This window comes from Ursus arctos, unplaced genomic scaffold (genome assembly GCF_023065955.2).
Source record: "Ursus arctos isolate Adak ecotype North America unplaced genomic scaffold, UrsArc2.0 scaffold_26, whole genome shotgun sequence".
In the NCBI taxonomy this organism is placed as follows: Eukaryota; Metazoa; Chordata; class Mammalia; order Carnivora; family Ursidae; genus Ursus; species Ursus arctos.
In genome coordinates this window covers 39,270,060-39,292,771 of record NW_026622941.1, presented here as the reverse complement: position 1 = coordinate 39,292,771, position 22,712 = coordinate 39,270,060, and the positions used below count along the sequence as shown (strand labels likewise).

Genomic DNA, 22,712 nt, shown 5'->3' with positions numbered 1-22,712 from the left:
TACACTTCTGAAAAACAATATCGAGTTCCGGTCATCCTATCATTTTCTAAAATAATACAACTTAAGATTTTTGATTGCTGTACTTCTGAAAATTTTGTGGAAGTTGCTAACATTTTAGAAATTCTGGTCTGGTTTGGAAGAAAAGAAAATGAAGAATGTAGGAATGGATGATATTACAAAATCCTTAAGTTTAGTGATTTGCCTTTGTTAAGAGAGTTACTATCAACTGTGTCATCCTTGGCAATAGATGAGGTATAAATCAGTATAAAGGTGGTGTGCAACTGGATCCCCATTAATAGGGCTTGTCAAACCAATTGGTACAGAGTTAGGCTTCATCGTATGGTCAGTGCTTACATGATCCTGGTCTCCATGACACTTCATAGAATAAGATAGGCTTGATCTCTATCATTCAATGATCTGAGAAAAGTTTGAAGCCCTTTCTATGTCTTCTGTGGATTGTATTTACTGTATAAGAGGCACGTATTCACTGCAATCTGTAGCTCTGGGGCCTATTTCTGAACTGATTTGGTTTATGTCACATGTCCTACTTGTGCTGCCTTTTTTTGTACTGTGGTAAATCAGCCGCTTCATTTCACATAGCACTCAAACAGGTAACAGAAAAACCACAGTGATAAAACATAAGAACAAGCTAAAATTGAATACTAGATAGACCTTTTCTGAAGAGTAGTTTCAGGTACTTTCCTGCCTTAAATTTATTCAAGTGCTATGTACTGTTTACTGATGGGAATATGGCTGTAAACATGTCAAACATCCTGCCCTCGTAGAATTTACACATTTTAGTTGTAGGGGAGACAAATAGGTAAAACTTAGTATGTTAGATAATAAGTACTTTGGAGAAGTAAAGTGGAAAAGGGGGGATAGAGATGTTTTGTGTAACTGTGTGTAGCTAAGTAGGGCTCTTGAAATTGGAAATGAGATGGCTATGATTGAGATTGGAATGAAATTACAGTTCAGCAAAGATCTGAACGAGGTGAGAGCACAAGCCATGAGAATAGCTGGGGTAAGAACATCACAGGCTCATTCCAGGAAACAAGTGCAAGGTTCTGAGGTGAGAACATGCTCGTATGTTTGAGAAATTGCAAGGAGGCCAGTGTAGCTACCATGGACACAAATGAGGAGAGACTAGTAGGACATGTGGTTAGAGAGGCAATGGAAGACTAGATACCGTAGGACCTTGTAAGCCGCTATGAAGAGAGTATGAAATGCACCATTGAAAATCTTTGAGCAGAAAAGTGACGTGATCTGGCTTAGGTTTTAAAGTGTTCATTTGGCCTGCTGTGTTTATTTTGTTTAAAAAATATTTTATTTGAGAGAGAGTGAGCGAGTGAGAGAACACGAGCAGGGGGTGGGGCGGAGGGAGAGGGAGGAGCAGGGTCCCCATTGAGCAGGGAGCCTGATGTGGAGCTGGATCCCAGGACTCCAGCATCATGACCTGAGCCGAAGGCAGACGCTTAACCAACTGAGCCACCCAGGCGCCCCTGGCCTGCTGTGTTTAAGATCGTTTTCACAATAATTAAGGTAAGAAATGAAAGTGGCTTGGACCAGGTAATGAGAAGTTACTTATCTTGAAGTTGGAGCCAGTAGGATCTGCTGTATGTTTGGAAGAGAAGTCACGGATGATTCCCAGTGTTTGGCCTAATCAACTGGAAAGGTGGAGTTGTCATACTGAGTTGAGGATGACTTACAGAAAGCAGTTTGGCCTTCATTCATATTCATTCTCTCTCTTTCTGTCACCCATGCACACACACAAACCCGGTTCTCTAGGATTGGCCCCCAAAACGCCAAATTCTCAAAAATTATTTTTCCTTTAAGAATTCATTTTTGCCAAATTCTATTTACAAACAGCCTCAGGTCCACTTTAACCTATTCAATAGCTAACAAAGTGTTCAGTGGATTAAAAACAGCCGTCTACTTTGCTAAACAGCACAAAGAACTTGCCAACATCTTAACCCTTCAATAATATCTGTCCTCTTCCCCACTTAAGTGGTTCTAAATAGCAATTTTTTTGCCTGTTGGGCTTATGAGGAGGATTTTTTTTTTCAGCTAAGACCTATAAGAGACACTCTAATTAAACAATGAAAGGCTGTTGCATCCCTAACTAGTTCCTAATGCCTCTTTTCATTGTTCACTATAGTAGAGTTTTAATATTCCTTTTTGATATTATCACATTTGGTTGCAGATTTCTTTTTTTTTTTTTTTAAGATTTTATTTTTAAGGAATCTCTACACTCAACATGGGGCTTGACCTTAGGATGCCAAGATCAAGAGTTGCATGCTCTAGCAACTGAGCCAGCCAGGCGCCCCTGCTTGCAGATTCTGATTCCCATATTTTCTATAATGTGATTGCCTCCAGCTAGTTTTGAGTTGTAGGGAGTTTATAACAAATGTCTTCTTTGTACCCCTTCTGAGGGTTGGAGTGTTTGCTTATGTGTCTAAATCATAGTTGCTATTGATATTATGTTTATATTGTATCCACAGTCCCAAATTGCTCCAAAAGAGCAGGGTTATCTTTCTTGTACTCTATCTCCAGTGCCTGGCACTTAGGTGCTCAGTAAATATTTGTTGAATAAATGAATTTCAGGGAAGGGCCTTCTAGGGACGCCCTAACCTGGAAATGGCATCTCTTCCAACTGCCCCCCTCATTTTTGTTTTAATCACTTCTTGTCTCTTAAACTGCTGTTGTTGAGCATTGTAGATTCTCTGTGCTCACCTGCTGTGTGAATCATACGTGCTTATTGGTGCTGGAGAAACCTCTTAAACTGACACTAGATAAAGAAGCATTGGAAGGATGGGATGCAGAAAAGATCCAGAAGGGTTAGAGGGAGAAATTGTTGGTTCCTTTCTACAAGAGGTGTAGTGGAGATGAAAAAAGATGCTTTTAACTAAAAATCGTTAAAGTATGATAAAATTGGGGTTGTATCTGCCATTTCTACATACCTGCATTATTTAGCATGAACTTGTAGAGGATTTTAGAGAACTTGGGCCTAAACCAGAACTCATATTTCCTTACTCTCAGTCTAATGGTCTATACTATATGAGAGGCAATAAGGGATACAGAATGAGGACTGGGTTCAAATTCTCCTCCCATTTACTAGCTAGAGGCCCGTTCTGTTCCTCGGTTATCTTATCTGTAAAAATGGAGGTAATAGCCTCTATTATTTCAGGGTTGCTCTGAGAATCAAGTGTTTATATATGTAATTCCCCAGGCTCCGTAAATACTCAATGTTTCAATAAATGAACTGTTCACAAAAGAAAACTACAGCCTTTTCCGGTATAAACAGAGTCGACTGACTGTACAGTGATCTTTTAGCCTCTGTATGTCTGATTTTTTTACCCGCTTTGTCGGGGTGGTGAGGTGGTAGCAGCCTAGTACTACACAGCGGCCAAAAGCAGCCCGAAAACCGGCCACGCGGTGAACTGGAAGTAAAGCACTGCGGCGTGAGCGAGTGCCGCAGCCAGGGTACGGTCAACCCCACTCTCCCCGGGGCGGAGTTGCTGACTGACGGACAGGTTGTCTTAGCCACCCCAGCCGCGCATTTTCTCAGCGCCCCGCCCCCATGGACATGATAGGTAGCTGGCCTCGGCCAATGGTGACACAGAGCCGTGGGCACAGTAGCCAATCAGGGGTTGGGAGCCCGGAAAGGAGCGGGGCCGAGTTAGAAGCGGGTGGCGCGGCCGGAGGGCTAGCGGCGCGGTGCGGCGGCAGAGGTAAGATGGCGGCGGTGCTTAATCTCGCTTTCGCAGTTAGACTGCTGCTTCGCCCGTCTTGCCCTCTCCGGGCTGCTACTTTGTCTCAGTCAGCGTCGAGGTTGCTCTCCTCCTATAGGCTTCCAGAAGCCAGATTCTCCAGTGCCCGGAGCCGGAGGACAAAATGGCGCTTGCACGGGAGGCCGAGGACGGGCTGGGCCCAGCCGTCAGCTCTGAGGCGGGCCGGGACAAAGGCGGCATGGAGGGAGGCGGAGGCCGGGTGCGGCGCTGCGGCGTTGCTGCCGCCGCGGGGAGCGGGCGCGCGCTCCTCGTGCTGTCGCCGTGCGAGCCCGAGATACTTACGACGTGCTGGTGGTTGGGGGTGGGGGGCGGCGCGGGCATGGGGGAGAAGTTTAAGTGAGACAAATTGACTAATGGCCTGGGGCAGACGTGGGCGGAGGGAAGTTACGGAGCGTGACTTCTACCAGTCTTTTGGAAGCTGCCCGCGGTCGGTCCGGATGTCGTGGAGCAGGAATTTTCGGGAAGGGTAAGGGCTTTTTGATCTTCTGTGTGCAGGTTTTGGTATGAACAGGATTCGGATCCACGTCTTGCCGACCAGTCGGGGGAGGATCACCCCAGTGCCCAGGTCCCAGGAACCCCTGTCTTGTTCATTCACTCATCGCCCATGCTCGCAACCTCGCCTGGAGGGGCAGGAGTTTTGCATTAAGCATATCCTTGAAGACAAGAATGCACCCTTCAAGCAGTGTAGTTATATATCGACGAAGAATGGAAAAAGATGTCCCAGTGCTGCTCCAAAGCCTGAGAAGAAAGATGGGTATATATGTATAGATAATCTATGTCGTTTGTACTTTTAAAACGAAAGAGGGGTGTGGTATATTGTGGGCGTGTGAATAGCTGGAGTTTTTGTAAAATTGGGGAAAAAAACCGTTGAAAACTGCAAAGAGGCCACTTCCAGTTGGGCCACTCAATTTCTTTAGACCTTTTCCCTCGTCTATAAAATAAGGGATATTCTAGAATATTCTTAACCCTGGGGTCCCTGACTCTTTGGGTCATCCCTGAACCTTGTTAGGTTGTGTATATGTGTATTCTTCTGGGAAAGGCTTCATAGTTTTCATCATGTAAGTAAGAGTATTCATGCAGAAACGTAACTTGGCTAGTTAATTGTTCATGTATATTTTGGTTTTAAAATTGTGCCACACATCTTATTACCTACAGTGGATTGATACTGAAGTAAAATGTAGAGTTGCCAGAACCGGTTTTGAGAGATGAAAGTGGATCTCTTTGATTTGTTCTAGGATGATGTCAGCATTTTTATAGTTGGGATGTTTTGTTTGATGAATGAAGCACCAGATTATGCTACCTGCATTTCCCCTTAGTAATACCAAATAAGTTGACCTTGGGCCAGTTAAATTACTCTGCCTCACTGGCTTTTTCAGTATATAAATGAAGGTAATAGTTATTTTAATTTCCTAAAAATGATCTGAAGACTAGTGACTATGAAAATGATTGAACTCCTTCAAGAAGGGACCTGAGTATAAAATGTTAATATTTTGTCTCCTTAGGGTGTCTTTCTGTGCTGAACATGCTCGTAGGAATGCCTTGGCACTTCATGCTCAAATGAAGAAGACCAATCCAGGGCCTATGGGTGAAACACTCCTGTGCCAGCTGAGCTCTTATGCTAAGACAGAGCTGGGGTCTCAGACTCCAGAAAGTAGCCGCAGTGAAGCCAGCCGAATTCTGGGTAAGGATCTTTTCTCATAAGAATGAAAAAGGAAAAGTAAGTCAAAGAACTTATTTTGGTTTAGTACAGTGCCTTGAACATACATGGCACGTGATAATACAATAATATTGTTAATTGGTTGACAGTTTGGTGAGAATTCCAGGATTGCTGTGTTCACCAGTTCTTTTCAGTTTGAAGTAATGTGTGCTTGGGTTTACTTTCTTGAGTTTATGACTGTTTCCTTCATTGCTGTTTTTATGCTTGTCTCTGTTAGGCAAGGTAATTTCAGGAAGCAAGAATAATTTTGAGTTGGACCTTTCTGTCCTTTTGAGGGCATGGTCACCTTATTTGTTTTAAGTAACCTTACCTGGGTTATATTTTTTCAAGCCAATTTTATTTGCCAGTACCTTTTTACTAAGTTGTTGGGGTTTTTGTTTGTTTGTTTTGTTTTCTTAAATGTTAAGGTTTGGGTTGATGTGTTAAGTAATCTAGTTTTGTGTGGTGGAGTTACAGAGGTGGGAAGTCTTAATGGCTGCTCTCCCTTCCTTGCCTCAGATGAAGACAGCTGGAGTGATGGGGAGCAGGAACCCATTACTGTGGATCAGACATGGAGAGGTGACCCTGACAGTGAAGCTGATAGCATAGACAGTGATCAAGAAGATCCCCTAAAGTAAGTTGTAACTCCACATAAGGCTTTAAAATTTTTTTTGTAGTTAGAATGTGGACTATAGTAATGCATGCTACTAATAGATAAATAACTTAGGAGGGGTGAAGAGAGTTCAGCTATTTGTGAGCAGTAATAGCTTCTGCATTTTAAAGTGTCCTGGTTCATCACTATCCTGCTGCAGGGCAAGACTTTATTCTTTTTTGGAAGCCGTGTAATTTGGAAAAATTTTAGATATCAAATTCTACACATGAAAAGTATAGGGGAGAAAATAGGAAATTTCTTGGACATAATGGGAGGTTGGTTGAGAAATGCTTAGGTCAGTTAGAGAAGAGGAAATTGATGTAAATGGATTCCTGGCGTAAACCTCAGGAACAATAATGTGCCTATATTTGAATACCTGCTTTTTTTTTGCAAAGTTACATTTTATGAGGTTTGTTTTTTTTTTTTCCCCCTAGTAGAAAAATAAAAAGATGTTCAAGAGTTTCCTTTGGTTTCATGCCTAAGAAAGAGAAACTGATTTAGAAACCCAGAAGTGAGTAATCAGTCTAATTATATCTTAACTAAGGTTCTACTCTTCACTTAGCCCATGATCGCCTTAGGAGTTGTAGAAACAAAAACGTTGCCACTCACAGTCTCATATTTCTGTCTCATGGTTTGGGTTTAGTTTAATTTTTTTCTTTTTTTGTTTTCTTCATTTTTTCTGACTACTGTCTCAACACTTCCATTGACAGTTTGCTTAGAAGTATTGTAAGTAGTATGAGAGATAATGAATTTCTAGTCTCTATAAAGTCATTTAGGTTTACATTTTCTAAGTAGAATAATTTCATCTTATTTTTCTTGAGTATTATCAGTATGGTCACCTCCTCAGGAAGTACTTGTTTGGAAAGTCATCTAAGTGGTTTGAAAAGGAATGTTCGTTGTCTGGCAAGATTCTCTCAAAGTAGTAACTTTATACCAAACATTTTTTTTCCCCATTGTGCTTCTGGAAATGCCAGACGTGCTGCTTTGAAGAGGTATATGCTCTGTGGGGTCACAAAGTGACTGTCCTTTGGTGTGGTAAATACTCAGCTTCGAAGGTCCAAAAACTTGATTTTGTCAGTAGTCTAGAGTGGATCAGTCTCTAGGGGACATACTTATGCTAGTGTAACTTAAAAATACCAGTTAATTTTATGAGATTTATAAATGTTAAGAGGACTAGGTACTTGGTGTCAGTTTCTCCTCAGAGGAACATTCAAAGGGGAAAATGAAGCAGGCAACTAAATACAAGGCTTCCCTTAATTCCCCTGTGAGATTACTCCCCCAAAATTTCAGCCTCCTAAAATACTTGCATTTTTAGGGATGTCAGTAGAGTTGTTAAGTGTCTTATAATACTAAATTTTTTAATATGGTTGCATATTGCTGTCTTAAATTTAATAAGTCTTTTTATTTAATGAAATTCTTTTAATTTCATCTCTGGTGTCAGTGTTTTTTTGTCTCTAGGACCAATTTTTCAATCATTAACAACTTTTCACTTCACTTTTCAGAAGGGTGCCTTTTGTATTGTTTATGATGATGTCATTAGAAATTTTATCCTAACTAGAATTAATAGTGGTATAGTTTCTTTCCGCCCTTGTAGGTATATTTATGTGATTTTCCTCAAAGTCACCATTTACTTAATTGCTTTGTAAAAAGAAATCTGAAGAGTTCATTTACAACAACATCCTGCACTGGTGAAGTTTTAGCTTAAAACTAATTGTTAAATCTTTCCTTATTTAAAAAGTAATTTTTACCATGTGACGTCTACAGGCATTCAGAACTAGTTTTGTAAAGGTCATTTCAGGTTATTGAGTCTTCATCGTTATTAAATTTGGGGGAGTACTCTTTCATAAGAGACATTATTTAATAGAAGATGACTCCCTCTTTTTTGAAGATGAATTCAGATAATAAAACTGTGACTTAAATTTGTGAATATCAGATAAGGGAAGTTGGTACATGATTTTAGTAACTAGCTGTGAATGTTTGGAACATCCATCTTTAAATAAAACCCACTCCCCCACTCCTCCCAACGATGTGTAGTAAATCCTAATTATAGTGGCCTTCCATTTATAAATTCTAGTCCCTAGACTATTAGTTAAATTCTCTTCTGACAGGGTACAATGAAATTAATTTCATTTTAACAAAATTGATATAGGTTAAGACCTCAGTATTTTCGGTGTGCAGACATACAAATGCAGCAAACCCATTTTCCTGAAGATGCAAACTAGTCTTATTTAGACTTCAGATATTTTTAAAACCTTTTCACAATTTTTTGATAGTCTTAGATTTTGTCATTGGTATAATTTGCTAGTTTTTATTCATCATGTTTTGGTTCTTAATTTATTTTTACTTCTGAGTACTTTGTAATTGTACTTACGCACAGGTAGTATTGGCTTCCATTTATATTCGAGGAAAATTTTGGGCAGAGATTCCTTGCTTTCAGTCCTGAAGTTAATAATTTTATTTATTCTGTGTGTTTTAATGGCTTAACAGCTAATTTTTTAAGAAGGTGTAATTTTTGGATTTAAAATTAGTTTGAGTATGTAATTTGTATGTATTGTTTTTTAAATAAAGGAAATAATTTTTATTCAGTCAAAATATGAAAATAGGATGTCAAGTATATATCTGATTTCCTCTTCCTGATTATGTAATGATCATACAAGGCTAATGGAACCAAAAATCTTTTAAATTTGAGGCTTATCTTTTTTTTTATTTTTATTTTTTTAAGTTTCCATTTATTTATTTGAGAGAGAGAGAGAGAGACAGCCAGTGAGAGAGGGAACACAGGCAGGGGGAGTGGGAGAGGAAGAAGCAGGCTCCCCGCGGAGGAGCCTGATGTGGGGCTCGATCCCAGGACTCTGGGATCACGCCCGGAGCTGAAGGCAGACACGTAACGACTGAGCCACCCACGCGCCCCGAGGCTTATCTTTTCATTCAGACTTACATAAGTCAGAATCAGGAAAGTCTCCAATTAAATTGCTATTTAACTCAGTTGCTTATGTGACCTCATCATAATCACTAGAATAACTTTTTTAAAAATTCTGTTAAGTTATAATTGGTGGCAAAGCTCAGTAAAGTTGATGTGGATCTGGATCTTTGGCAGTTAACGGCTAACCCAGGGTACTGTATTTTGAGAAATTTGTCAAGAAAGTGAGCTGGGGACAGTGAATAGCCACTGTGGACCAGTGTTTTGAGGGCTTATGTAAATTCCAATATAGGAGTGTATTTTAAATTAGAAATTGAAATTATTATTTTTTATACTTCCATTAAAATATATTAAGATATTAATGCTACATTTTAAATGGAATACTTTTAAGCTGTCCTGACTTATAAGTGACTAAATTATGAAATGTAATAAGATTGTAGGTTAATAAAAATTTTGAATGTTCCATATCTGCACTTCTTAACTCTAGATAACTGGGAAAAATGAAGAAACCTCTTCCCTTCCTCATGTTGTGAGATCATACATTAGTATCCATGCTCGGGGATTTTCCTTATTATTTGTTTTTTAATAACTTGAATGCTGTTTGTGAAAACATTCATATTTAATAAGGTGATGGTCTCAGTGCTGACTTCTTGTTAAATAACAAACTTAAGTCTCCTCTCTACCCTTTTCTCTTTTTAAGCTTGGGTTTAATACTGTGTTTTCTTATTTTTGCTGAATACTGTTTTATTCCAGACATGCTGGTGTCTACACAGCAGAAGAAGTTGCCCTGATAATGCGTGAGAAGCTAATTCGTTTGCAGTCTTTGTACATCGATCAGTTTAAACGACTTCAGCATCTGCTCAAAGAGAAGAAGCGACGTTATTTACATAATCGCAAAGTAGAACATGAAGCTCTAGGCAAGTTTTATGCTAGTCTCCACCAGCTGTTTGTGGTTTCAGAATGTGAATTTGTTAGTAGTTAGATTTATTTCTATCTTGGTACCTGGAGTGAAGGAGAATTTGCTTTTGAAAGTGGCTATCTTATGGCCAAAGTTTACCGTTTTTTTCTTGTTAATTTGGAGCAGCCATCCCTTATTGGTTGCTTGGCACATAACATCTTGACTGTCGTGACTCACCAGGTAGTAGTCTCCTGACTGGCCCAGAGGGACTTTTGGCCAAAGAACGAGAGAACTTGAAGCGTCTAAAATGTCTTCGGCGGTATCGTCAGCGCTATGGAGTGGAAGCCTTATTACATAGGCAGCTGAAGGAACGTAGAATGCTGGCCACAGATGGTGCTGCCCAACAGGTAATTCGTGTTTATACCTCTAAGGGGTATGTATTTGCTTTGTTTACAAAGTTAGGGTAATAGTCAAAACACTGTACGGTCTTGGCTCTGAAACCTGACTTAATTGGATGTGGGGTAGTTTGAAAAGAGCACGTGAGTCCAGAGACTCTTGATCTTGAGGTTGTCATATGTTGAGTTCTTCAGCCTTTAAGGATGTACCTTCCTTAAATGTGTTAAGTAAGTATTCTCATAGATAATTGGTTGTATTTTCTTTTTTGGGGGTGTGTGTAAGATTTATTTATTTATTTACTTTAAAGAGAGAATGCATGTGAGTGGGGTGGGGACAGAGGGAGGGAATCTTGAAGCCGACTCCCCCTGAGCAGAGAGCCCAACACGGGCTCAGTCTCTCAACCCATGAAGTCATGACCAGAGCTGAAACAAAGAGTCGGATGCTTAACCAACTGAGCCACCCAGATGCCCCAATTGGTTGTATTTTCTTTTGACGGTTTGTTTATCTATTTTCTCCATTTTAGGCTCATACGACTCGTTCCAGTCAGAGGTGCTTAGCCTTTGTGGATGATGTTCGTTGTTCCAATCAGTCTCTTCCAATGACCAGACACTGCCTTACCCGTATCTTTTTTATTCAGTTCAGTTTGCTAGCTAGACTAAAGGCTGGTGGGAATCTCTGATAGTTTGCTTAATTGAAGGTCTTTGTTTTCCTTTGGCCCTGAATCAAGGCCAGCAGTTTGCTGAAGCTGTTGGTTTCAAGCAGGAGCCTAAAGAAATGTCTTTCTATGGTCTGTTGGCCATTTCAGAACTTTGGAAATGTAATGGTCAATTCATTAGAAAGAAACATCTGAGTCATTGGAGATAGGGGTGGGCTAATACTCATTTGTAGTAGATTAATACTGGGATTCCAAAATACAGAGATCCCCGATAGAACTTTTTCACTGGAAATAGAATAGTGTTAAATCCAGTTATCACACACACAAAAATTACTGTGGGTTTTCCACCAAAAAACAATAGGTTCTGAACTGTTATCTTTCTTTGAGAAGTATCCTTTTGTATGGTCAGGGCCCTAATTTGTATATTTTAGACTTCATTCAAATTGGAAACTTACTATTTTCAAAAATGGAATGATTCCACTCCCTACCCTCCTAGTTAGTTTGCTTTTGAACCATCATAGTATCTCTTGATTCTGCCATGAGGCCACATTTACTATCAGGTTGTAAGACTTTTTGCGTTGATTGGATTGTGAAAGTGCGTCTTTATTATGGATATCAAGAAAGTTACTTTCACAGTAAAAGCACTTGTTCAGTATGATGATCTTTATTATCTGAAAGACTTAAATCTTGCTGGATTTCATTTGCCTGGCCAGCGATATAAAATATTTGGAAATGAAGTATATCTTCTTTAATAGGAAAAGAAGGAGAACCTTCTCTCGGTCTTCTGAGAGGAAAAAATTCTTTTCCCTTTATTGAATATTTTACCAGTTTATTAATTTTTGTAATGAATATCTGATAAAGGATTACTGTCCTTAATATACAAAATACTTGTGCAAGGTAATTAAAAAATAAAGATAAATGCTCAAAACATGATTGGGCAAAGGTGGACAGATTTAAAAGAAGTGGCTCAGTGTTGAAAGTGTTTATTTTCACTGTACGTAAGTGAGATAGGAAATAAGGAAATTTTTAATCTATGAATTTAATACTTGTAGATATATATTTAGTGAGTGAGTGGATTGCAAGTTGGTGAGATTGTGGTGAATGGGTCCTCAGTACTGCCAGTGGGAAGATCGAGTGGTACAAGCTTTTTAGAAAGCAGCTTGGCAGTATTCATATTGTTTGATACTATAATGTTACCTTGGAATTTATTTTAAGGAGATAATCAAATGCAGACCGTTATTTTTACATAAAATTCCTTCAACTGGAGACAGCCTTAAAATTTTCATAGATGGGGTATAGAGAAGAAAATTATGATACAACATTATGTGGAATATGTTTAAGCAATAAACGTTAGATTAACAAAATTTATGAATGACATAGGAAAATGATTGTGACAAAAATAGGATATGGAATTACATATAATCAAATACTGGGAGGGGAATTAACAGAAATTGGCTACTTTTCAATGGTGGGGTTATGAATACCCTTTATTCCTCTGCCTTGTACTCTTCAGGTTTTCTTCAGTGAGCTTGAATTACTTTATAAGTCAGAAAAACTCAATTTGCAGTTATTAAGGAATATTTTAGACTTACGGTATTATACTCAAATAGTTTATTAGGATATTAATATTTTAAAAAGCGAAGTTGAATATGAAATGTATTTGAAAAGAGAAGGGAAGTATGATTTCTTTTGTTTTATGCTTTTTTTCCTTTCCACTCCATAGTTGCTTAAGTCACTTACCCTTCCTTAAGTCCTTATCCCAGAGAAAGATGCGACTGCCATTGGTGACCTGTTAACTCTTTACTCTGGTCTAATGGAGACAGCACTGGACTGAAAGTGAAGGACCCACACTCTAGTTGTAGGTCAACCATTCCCTTCTCTTTGTCTCTCTCGTCCCCATTGGAAAGGAAAGGGGGTGGAGGAGGATGGGGGAGGGTTTTTCCAGGATATTGTATTAAATAAGAGACTTGTGAAAGTCCTTTGAAATCCGTGAAAAAAGTTCTGATTAAAACATTTAATTTAATGGATGATTAAAGTATTAATAATTTAATAAGATTGGACTTTTAAAGCACATCAGAGACTTTAGATTTTTTTTTTTTTAAAGATTTTATTTATTTATTCGACAGAGATAGAGACAGCCAGCGAGAGAGGGAACACAAGCAGGGGGAGTGGGAGAGGAAGAAGCAGGCTCATAGGGGAGGAGCCTGATGTGGGGCTCGATCCCAGATCGCCGGGACCACTCCCTGAGCCTAAGGCAGACGCTTAACCGCTGTGCCACCCAGGCGCCCCTAGATTTTTTTTCTTAAGCACATAGAGAATGCAAATCTGGTTGTTCCCGTTAGATTCATGTGTTCATTTGATTGTTCATTTTCATTCAATAAATACAGTTTACTTTGTACTATTTACTGTTCCTTTAAAGTAGTGGTTCTCAACTAGGGATCATTTTATCCCCATTTGGCAATGTGTGGAGACAGTTTTGCTTGTTATAATTTAGGGATGAGAGTGCTACTGACATCTAGTGGACAGAGGCCAGGAATGCTGCCAAGCATCCTTCAATGCACAGGATGGCCAGTAATGTCAGTAGTACTACAGTGGTGAAACCCTGCCTTAAGAGTTCAACAATTTCCAAGAATTGATCTAAACAAATGGCTTTATTCAAGAAGTTTTATTTGGTTTAAAAATAAAATGTATGCAGACTTTTTAATTTTCAGAAATTACCCTAAAATTTGGGAGGAAAGTTTACCCATAATTCTACAATCCTGGGTACAATTAATTTGTAGAAAATTGTGCTTTCTGGTTTAAAAATAAGCCCACAAATCTTTAAAAAAAAAGAGTGGGGGGGAGTGCCTGGGTGGCTCAGCCGTTAAGCATCTGCCTTCGGCTCGGGTCTTGATCCCACAGTCCTGGGATTGAGCCCCGCATCGGGCTCCCTGCTCAGCAGGAAACCTGCTTCTCCCACTCCATCTCCCCCTGCTTGTGTTCCCTCTGTCGCTGTCTCTCTCTGTCAAATAAATAAATAAAATCTTAATAAATAAATAAATAAAAAATAAGCCCGCGTTTGAAATAACAGTTGCTTCTTAATCTAGGGGAAAATCCATGTTAAGATTTCAAGAAATGGTTATCACTTGAATAAAACATTTCATAGAGTAACTTGAACTAAATTTTGTTGTTTTATCTAATCAGTTTAATTTTGATTCATTCTACAGAGCTGCTTTGCCACCTTGGAAACGGGCCCTTTTCTGTTAATAGAAGTTGTTAGTGCTCCTGGAGTGTTCCTGGAGTACTTCCTTTCCATGGGACCTCATAAGCAAAGTTATCTTCTTTCCTTTCTCTTTGGGGCCATGACAGAACTCCCCTGCACTAGCAGCCCATCCTCCAAAACAAGGGGGCATGGGAATTTATTTTTATTTTTTGTCTTTTACTAGAGCTCCTATTTTCCCCAGTTCTCTGCTGCTTTAAACATATGTAAACATTCTGGAAACAAGGTTCAAAAAGTTTTTGCAATTTTTTTGCCAGTGTGCTGAACAGAGCAGAAACAACACTATATTTCTTGACTCTTGGGAGGGCTTGGTAGCGCTTCTGCAAGCTATTTGCCTTTGCCATAGCATGTTTCTTCTGAATGGGTATAGATTCCTAGAATTGTTCTTGCTGTTTGCTTAGCAGTGTTTTCAGATGTTTTGTGTTTGACTCTCCTAAGTGAAAACAAGATTAGTGTCTCTAGTTAAATGACTGGGATCCTGAAGTGTAGGTTGGGGTCTAGATTTAAATTACTGGTAGAGAATTAGATACCAGTGAATGACACTTATTTTGAGAACTTTAAAAATTGCTAACTGTGTTTGGTTCTGTTTCAAGTGTAACCAATTGTCTTCTGTAGTGCAGACCTTGAATTTTACATGGCAGACAATACTTGTATTTTGTGCCTCCAATGGATCCATTTTATTTCCCTTGACCATTTTTCTACAGATATTTGTCAGGACACGAATCAGGTTCTCTTCAAATGCTGCCAGGGGTCTGAAGAGGTACCCTGCAACAAACCAGTTCCTGTAAGCCTCTCTGAGGATCCTTGCTGCCCACTGCATTTCCAGTTGCCTCCTCAGATGTATAAGCCCGAGCAGGTACTGTCTGTGCCAGACGATCTGGAAGCCGGCCCCATGGATCTGTACTTGAGTGCTGCTGAGCTTCAGCCCACTGAGAGTTTACCTCTGGAGTTCAGTGATGTAAGTTAGAGAAGCTCTGCTCTGGTTGGCCCTTGAGGCAAGGCCTTATTTATTAATGGTGAGACTAGGTTCATCTTTTGTGGCCAGGAGACTTGATAAAGTTTTTGAAATGATACATGTATGGTTGTATGTATATGTTGGCATATTGATTTGGAGACAGTTAAATTGGCAGGCATTTTTCTTTTTCTGAGGGAATGATAAGGGAATTAAATTGTAAACTATGGGAAGTTGGAAAGTCAAGATTATGGTTGGATTTGATATAGCCAGGAAACTTGGTACCCGTCCACAAGGTGAGCGATTCACTAGAATCTTAATCATACAAATGAATTCTCATATCTACTCTTGACAGTTGTAAGCTTGTGTTTTTGCTCTTTAGTAGTAAATGTTTAATTTTCAGGTTAATGTGCCCCTCAGGAAATGACTCTAAACTTAGCTCTGCCTACTGGCTTTTTTTTTTTTTTTATATGTTATTGTAGATTCTGTTGTGAATGGACTGGAACAACAGTGATCTCTTTTTAAGTATTTACAGCCTTCTAAGTATGTACACTTTTATAAGCTTGTTCCTCAGTTGGTCCCATAAACCCATCTCTGATTTTATTCGTACCCTTCGTTAGTACTACCCTACTGTCTGACTCGGGTCAGTCTGTTTTAGCACTACACTTAATATTTAGCGCTCTGGATAAAGGTCTTCGTTATTTGTTCTGAAGATAATCTGTATTTCATAATAAAGGGGTGTTGTATATAACCATGACATATTTAATGTAACAACTCTAAATGGAAAATTGAATATAGGTTGCAAGATTATTTGCTAAGGGGTAGAGGCAAAGTTTGGGTGGCTTCAAGGGTATTGCTTGCAAAAAGGATATACCAGGACAAGGTAATATCTGAAAAAGAAAGGTGGTATTAGGAATAAACTGATTCTAATATATATATATATTTTTTGGGTAATCCCCTCCCCTCCTTTTGGCTACATATGATCTACAGGCTTATTAAACTTTTTTTCATTATTTCATTTATAATAAAATAATTTTTATTATAATCCTGATTATAATTGCTTTTTAAAAAATTTCTTCCACACAGACTTCATAGAATATGGAAACTAGAAAGGGACCTTATTATATACTTCAGTGCTTCCCAAGTTTTTCCAATGAGATTACGTTGAAGAGGGCAAATGAACAGATAGCCCTTTGTTGATAAGGACAGAGTTTTGTCCACTTCCCTTCATTTTTAAATGTGAAGAAAATGCAGAGAGATGCTATCTTTTTTTTTTTTAACTTTAACATGAGCAACTTTATAAGGTCTGAAAATCAACCTAATCACTATCAGCACATTCCTTTCAGATAATAATGTACATATGTAGAGGCTAGCACATGTATTTTTTTGTAGATGTATTAGGTTAATAACTTTTATTTCATCTGATAATTTCTTAGAGCCATTTCTGTTTTGACCTTTTTGCTTTTCCCCTTTCACCCGTTTTTACCATATTAGTATTGCTCTTTGGAGAATTTTTACACAAAATATTAGAGATTATAAGATTCATGATTATATGTGAAACTGACATTAAGGAAATCTTGAAATCGGGGCTCCTGGTGGTTCAGTCAGTTAAGGGTCTTAATCTCCGCCCAGGTCATGATCTCAGAGTCCTGGCATCCAGCCTCACAGCAGGACTCTGCACTCAGCGTGGAGTCTCTTTGGCCCTCCTCCTCTCTCCGCCCCTTCTCCTGCTTGTGCCCACGTGCTCGCTCTCTCTGTCTCTCTCAGATAAATAAAATCTTTAAAAATACCTAAAAACATACAGTCAAATCTGTTAATTCTTATTGCTTGTTTTTTGTTTTTTTCCGAAAGAATGTGTAAGAAGTAACCTTATTTTGGGGATTCCAGTGGATTTTTAAGATGGACCTTTGATGGGGGCTCCTGGGTGGCTCAGTCATTTAAGTGTCTGCCTTCGGCTCAGAGCGTGATCCCGGGCGTTCCGGGATCGAGCCCCACGTCAGGCTCCTCCACTGGGAGCCTGCTTCTTCCTCTCCCACTCCCCCTGCTTGTGTTCCCTCTCTCGCTGGCTGTCTCTCTCTCTGTCAAATAAATAAATAAAATCTTTAAAAAAAAAGATGGACCTTTGATGTTAGAGGTTTAAAAATGGTAAACAGTCATTTGTACTTGATCATCTCCTATGTTCATATTAATATACTTTTGATAAACCATATTGGTCATTATAAGTATAGTTTTATTCTTAATCTTTGGAGGTAAAAATTCTCCAGAAAATGTTGAAACAAACTCCATTTAGAAAAGAAACTTTGTCCTCCCATAAATTCTGGATATATTTATTAGTATGCAGTTTTGCTGGGGAAAAATGATTTCTTAATTGGATGAATTTCCCCAAGCAATCTTAGCTTATAAACCTACATTCTGCCATAGAATAACTTCTGGTAATTTTACCTATGGGAGGACCAGGTATTAGATATTAATCTAGGTTAAAATTCAGTCTTTCATTCTGGATGTTTAATACTTGCCTGTTTTCTGTGCTTTGATCCAAGGATGTTTGGCAAGTAACAGCCTAATACCATAATCCTATTAACTTTTTGTGTGTGATTTTTGAGATCAGAACAAAATGTGGATTCTGTCTTTATGTCCTTATGGACTTATGTGTTTGAATATTCCTGTTGTGATAGGCATTTCTGCTGATCCTCTCTTCTTGGTTTAGGTTCCTTTCCCCAATTTTAATTCTTGTAACAGAAAGCATGAATATTTGAGAAAAGCCTTTTCAGTGTCTATTTTCTTTAGAAAACATTTCCATACCATTGTCATCTTGAGACTTGGAAACTTTATGCCTCATTACTTAAATGGGTTCTTTTATTTTCATTTATTATTTTTAAAAAATATTTATTTATTTGCCAGAGAGAGCGAGCGAGAGCGTGTGAGAGTGCGTGCACCAGCAGGGGGAGTGGCAGGCAGAGGGAGAAGCAGGCTCCCAGCTGAGCAAGGAGCCAGACACCGGACTGGATCCCAGGACTCTGGGATCGTGACCTGAGCCAAAGGCAGATGCTTAACCGACTGAGCCACCCAGGCGTCCCTAAATGGGTTTTTTAAAAATTCCAAGTTAATTATTTGTATAATAATTGTGCATAGTAAAAGAATTGGAGAAAACAGTTCAGAGGCCTAACCACGTGAGAATACAGGTTTCTGTGGATATTACAGAAGTTTCTAGGGGCACCTGGGTGGCTCAGTCAGTTTAGTGTGGGACTCTTGGTTTTGGCTCAGGTCATGATCTCATGGGTTGTGAGATCAAGCCCTGTGTCCAGCTGTGTGCTCAGTGGGGGGAGTCTGCTTGAAGATTCTCTCCGTCTGTCCCTCCCCCCACTTGCGTGCTCTCTAAAATAGGTAGATGATAGATAGATAGATAGATAGATAGATAGATAGATAGATAGATAGATAGGTTGATTGATTTTGACACTTCTGAAATCGATGTTAGGTAGCTGACCATGTCCTTTTCTAAATTTCTGCTTAAATTGAGCAGGTTTAAGTGTGGTGCATTCTTTAATTAATATTCTTTACCTTAATTATTGTGAAGTGTGATACTTAATTCGGTGATTAGCACACCAAAGAAGTGGAAAGGGTTTCACACTCTTAGACTTAATTTAAAAGCATAAAACTAAGTCTGTTGTAAAGCTAGATTACTAGAAACAGAGCCTCTATAAAGTGGATTGGGCATAGGGGAGTAGAAGCCCTTTGTAATTTTCACTCTTGGGAAGGGAGTTTTGCAGTAAACTCTTGGTAGCATGAAAGTCAGTTTGACACATTGTCTGTGGCTTTGCAATGCTTTTGGCCCTGAATCAAGACCAGTGGTTTGCTGTAGCTGTTGGTTTCAAACAGGAGCCAAGAGTAATGTGTTTCTGTGGCCTGTTAGCCATTCAGCATCTCAGTGGGAATGGCTCGTTCAATCGGAAGAACATAGTTTATGGAATATGATTTATTTTCTTCCCTTCCTTCCTTCCTTCCTTCCTTCCTTCCTTCCTTCCTTCCTTCCTTCCTTCCTTCCTTCCTTTTTTCTTTCTCTCTCTCTCTCTTTTTTCTTATTTTTTAAAAAAAGGTTTTAATTATTTGAGAGAGACGGGAGAGAGTGGGAGAGAGAAGAGGGAGCAGGAGTGTGGGGGGAGGGGCAGAGGCAGAGGGAGAAGCAGACTCCCCACTGAGCAGGGAGCTGGACATGGGGCTCCATCCTAGGACCCCAAGATCATGACCTGAGCTGAAGGCAGGCACTTAACCAACTGAGCCACCCACGTGCCCCCCTCCTTTTTTTAAAAGAGCAATTGAAGTATGTTTTGTTTCAGAATTAGGGATTTCTGGGTGGGGATAGGGACTTAATCAGAATAATATTTCCTAGCTCACTGTGACTGTTAGGACATTAATCAAGCAATCTTACATTGTCCAGTCTTTTTTTTTTAGTAAGCTCTCTGCTCATCATCGGGCTTGAACTCACAACCCTGAGATCAGGAGTCACATGCTCTACCGAGTGAGCCAGCCGGGCACCCCACATATCGTCCCGTCTTTTAAAGCAGTATTTTATTTTAGTTTGTGATTACCCTAATTGTCCATATTAGATTCACTACTGGTGAACTTACATGGTGACTATAGTTAGTCTTAGAAGGAATACACTTTTTTTTTTAATAAAATTTTTTGGTGAAAGATTTGTAACATGAAAAATTTACTGTTTTAACCATTTTTACGTGTACAATTCAGTGGTATTAAGTACATTCACAATATCGCACATTGTCCATCTATCAGCCCTGAGACTTTTTGCCCATTGAACTATAACTCCTGCTTCCTCTCTCCCTCCAGCCCCTGGTAACTACTATTCTACTTCTTGTCTCTGAATTTTTCTATTTGAAAATAGGTGTGGGGTTTTTTGTTTTGTTTTGTTTTGTTTTGTTTTGTTTTGTTTTAAAGCTAGTATAGTGGTCTATGCTTTATACTCAGCAGCAAGCAAAAGTTCTTAGTGCTTTTGGATCTTATCCCATTTGTTGGACATTCTGGGAAAATCTTTTTTTGATTAAAGGTAGGCAAGGGGGTGAGGGAAATATGGGAAAATTGCTTTGAGGTTTGTTGAAAAATACGCCAGCTTCAGCTTATTGATTCCCTTGGTTTTGCTGATAGGCTTTTCTCTTTCTTTTCCTAGGACTTGGATGTTGTGGGTGATGGTATGCAGTGCCCTCCTTCACCCTTACTTTTTGATCCTTCACTAACCCTTGAAGATCACTCAGTCAAAGAAATTGCTGAAGGCTCAGTGGATATTCTGGCAAGTGAAGGACAACCCCATCCAGGCACAGGTCTCCCTGCGGGCTATGGCTAGCGTGTACTCCTAGTGAGTGGGATTGTCATCACAAGTAGACTGTACAGGTGCCCCAGATGGCAGGTCTCCAGATGGTCCCTTAAAGAGAACACCACTAGTCCCAGAGCCTCAGAGAGCGGGACGCGTTTCTTTGGTTAACTAGAAGAGGTTAAGACAAGGAATCTACATAAATGGTTCTTTTTAAAGGGAGAGTTCAGCACTGGAATTGTTTTCATCATAGAGTAAGGACAAGTAATGTGACTTGGCTTTTTTCTTTGAGCCTTGGGTGGGGTACTGGTGGCCCTGACTGAAGACTGGCAGTTGTACTATAGCTGTTGGTTTCAAGCAGAGGCCCAAAGGACTGTCTTCCTGTGATCTGCTGGCTGTTCTGGAACCTCAGCAGAGAATGGCTGTTTCATTGGAAGAAACAACCACAGTTTGCCCTCCCGTTGGGAGGGCCTCGGGAATGCTACATATCATGACTGCTGACTCCAAGGGTTAGGGGTAGTTAAGTATGGGGAAGAGCAACGCCTCAGAGTTACTGTATTTCTGCTGTGATAAGTTAGATTCATGTTTCAGACCATAATGAATGGATTTGTGACCAAAGTGACTTTCTTTTAACAGGGCCACATGCAGATGGCTGGAGATGGGTGCAGATCCCAGGGGTCTCGAAATTCTGAGAAGGCCTCTGCACCACTGCTTCAGAGCGGAGTGGCTACTGCAAATGGGAAGCCAGAACCCTCTTCTATCAGTTGATAATTTGGGGAACCATTTGACGTTGGCGGATTTGAATTTTCCATTCTTTAAACAAGTATTTATGACTGTCTCTCACTGAAGGACAACTAAAGACTATGAGGTGGTTTTTCCTCTGGGTTATTGAGTGCTGTAGTCAAACAAACCAAATTTGTGGGGGAGGGACCAATAGTGTCTTCCCACTCTGCAGGGAAGAGAGAGATGGGTGACTCCTGTCAGAGCTGCTGCGATTGAGAGAGTATTTGGGATTGTGCCTAAGGGGAGAGACATCTTTGTAATGGGAATTCCCAAGTCCAGGCACAAATACACACAGGTTTTAGGTAGGAGATGTGTACCCTTGGGATATTAATGGAACTCAGTGTCTGATTATCTAATGGCCTGTGTTTTAGCCTTTCTTCACCTCTCACCTGACTGGTAATCTGAACCCATCCTTCCTCCACTGAACTCTGACCTATGACCTCTGAGAATAGCCCACAGGACTGGGCCCTCCTTAACCATCCATCTTGCTTCTAACATATGTAAATTTCTATAGTGGCTATCTTATGTAAGATAATAAAAAATTGTTGTATATAGTTTATATTAAATGTTAAAATGTTACGAAAATGTAAAACACTTGAATGCATGTTTTCTTTGTATTTGGATGTGTATATATATTTTTTGGGTTCTTAGGGAGTTGTCTCTGATGGGAAAGGGAAAAATAAGACAGGTAAACTTCCATCCCAAGAAGTAAATACATTTTCAGTAACTAGGTCTGCTCTGGGGAGGATAAGATAAAAACCTGTAAGAAGTAAGTGGACAGGGATGGAACTTCCTTATTAAAGCCTACCAGTTCCAAAAATCTTCCTTCTTTTCATCCTGCTCTCTGTGCCACCTACTCCCACTTGCATTTCTTTCTCCCAATTAATGTCTGATTATCTCAAAATTCTCTAGAGCTAGGAATGTATGTATGTAAAACTTCATTGAAGTTGAGCCTGATGCAAGATCACAGAGCTAGGCATAAACTGTCAAGATCTTTTTGATGATGAATCTAAAGATAGGGTTAAAATCTAAGTTCACTTAGGATTGAGTTTCCTATGCTAGAAGTTGTCTGTTACAGGCATACCTTGGAAATTGTAGCTTAGGTTCCAGACCACTGTAGTAAAAACAACCTTGATAAAGCAAGTCAGGTGAATTTTCTGGTTTCCCAGTGCATATAAAAGTTATGTTTATACTATACCATAGTCTATTAAGTGTATAATAGCATTATGTCTTTAAAAAGTGCATAACTTGGTTAAAAATACTTTATGGCTAAAAAATGCTAATCATCACCTGAGCTTTCAGCAAGTCATCATCACTGGTCACAGATTACCATAACATATGTAATAATGAAATCTTGCAAGATTACGAATGTGACACAGACACAAAGTGAGCA

General features: G+C 39.4%; 1 protein-coding gene and 3 non-coding genes across 7 annotated transcripts; all 4 read left to right on the top strand.

Annotated features, from left to right (window-relative positions):
- Positions 1-3,647: 3,647 nt before the first annotated feature.
- Positions 3,648-21,911, top strand: KANSL2 (KAT8 regulatory NSL complex subunit 2). Of its 4 annotated transcripts, none has more exons than XM_026501996.4 (10): positions 3,648-3,728; positions 4,284-4,542; positions 5,291-5,469; positions 6,004-6,118; positions 9,810-9,973; positions 10,195-10,361; positions 10,874-10,970; positions 14,969-15,222; positions 20,396-20,515; positions 21,173-21,911. In XM_026501996.4, the coding sequence occupies exons 2-10, from the start codon at positions 4,292-4,294 to the stop codon at positions 21,302-21,304; spliced, it is 1,479 nt and encodes a 492-aa protein (XP_026357781.1). In that variant the 5' UTR covers positions 3,648-3,728; positions 4,284-4,291; the 3' UTR covers positions 21,305-21,911. The 4 variants fall into 4 exon arrangements, with proteins under 4 accessions (XP_026357781.1, XP_026357784.1, XP_026357782.1 ...); XM_026501999.4 differs by having other exon boundaries at positions 3,650-3,728; positions 14,969-15,120; XM_026501997.4 differs by having other exon boundaries at positions 3,650-3,728; positions 20,396-20,546.
- LOC113258131 (small nucleolar RNA SNORA2/SNORA34 family) lies at positions 11,062-11,198 on the top strand. The gene has a single exon (XR_003317144.1). It is a non-coding gene; the product is annotated as a small nucleolar RNA SNORA2/SNORA34 family (small nucleolar RNA).
- LOC113258132 (small nucleolar RNA SNORA2/SNORA34 family) lies at positions 19,042-19,174 on the top strand. Its single transcript, XR_003317145.1, has one exon. It is a non-coding gene; the product is annotated as a small nucleolar RNA SNORA2/SNORA34 family (small nucleolar RNA).
- On the top strand, positions 20,846-20,981 carry LOC113258133 (small nucleolar RNA SNORA2/SNORA34 family). The gene has a single exon (XR_003317146.1). It is a non-coding gene; the product is annotated as a small nucleolar RNA SNORA2/SNORA34 family (small nucleolar RNA).
- Positions 21,912-22,712: the final 801 nt, after the last annotated feature.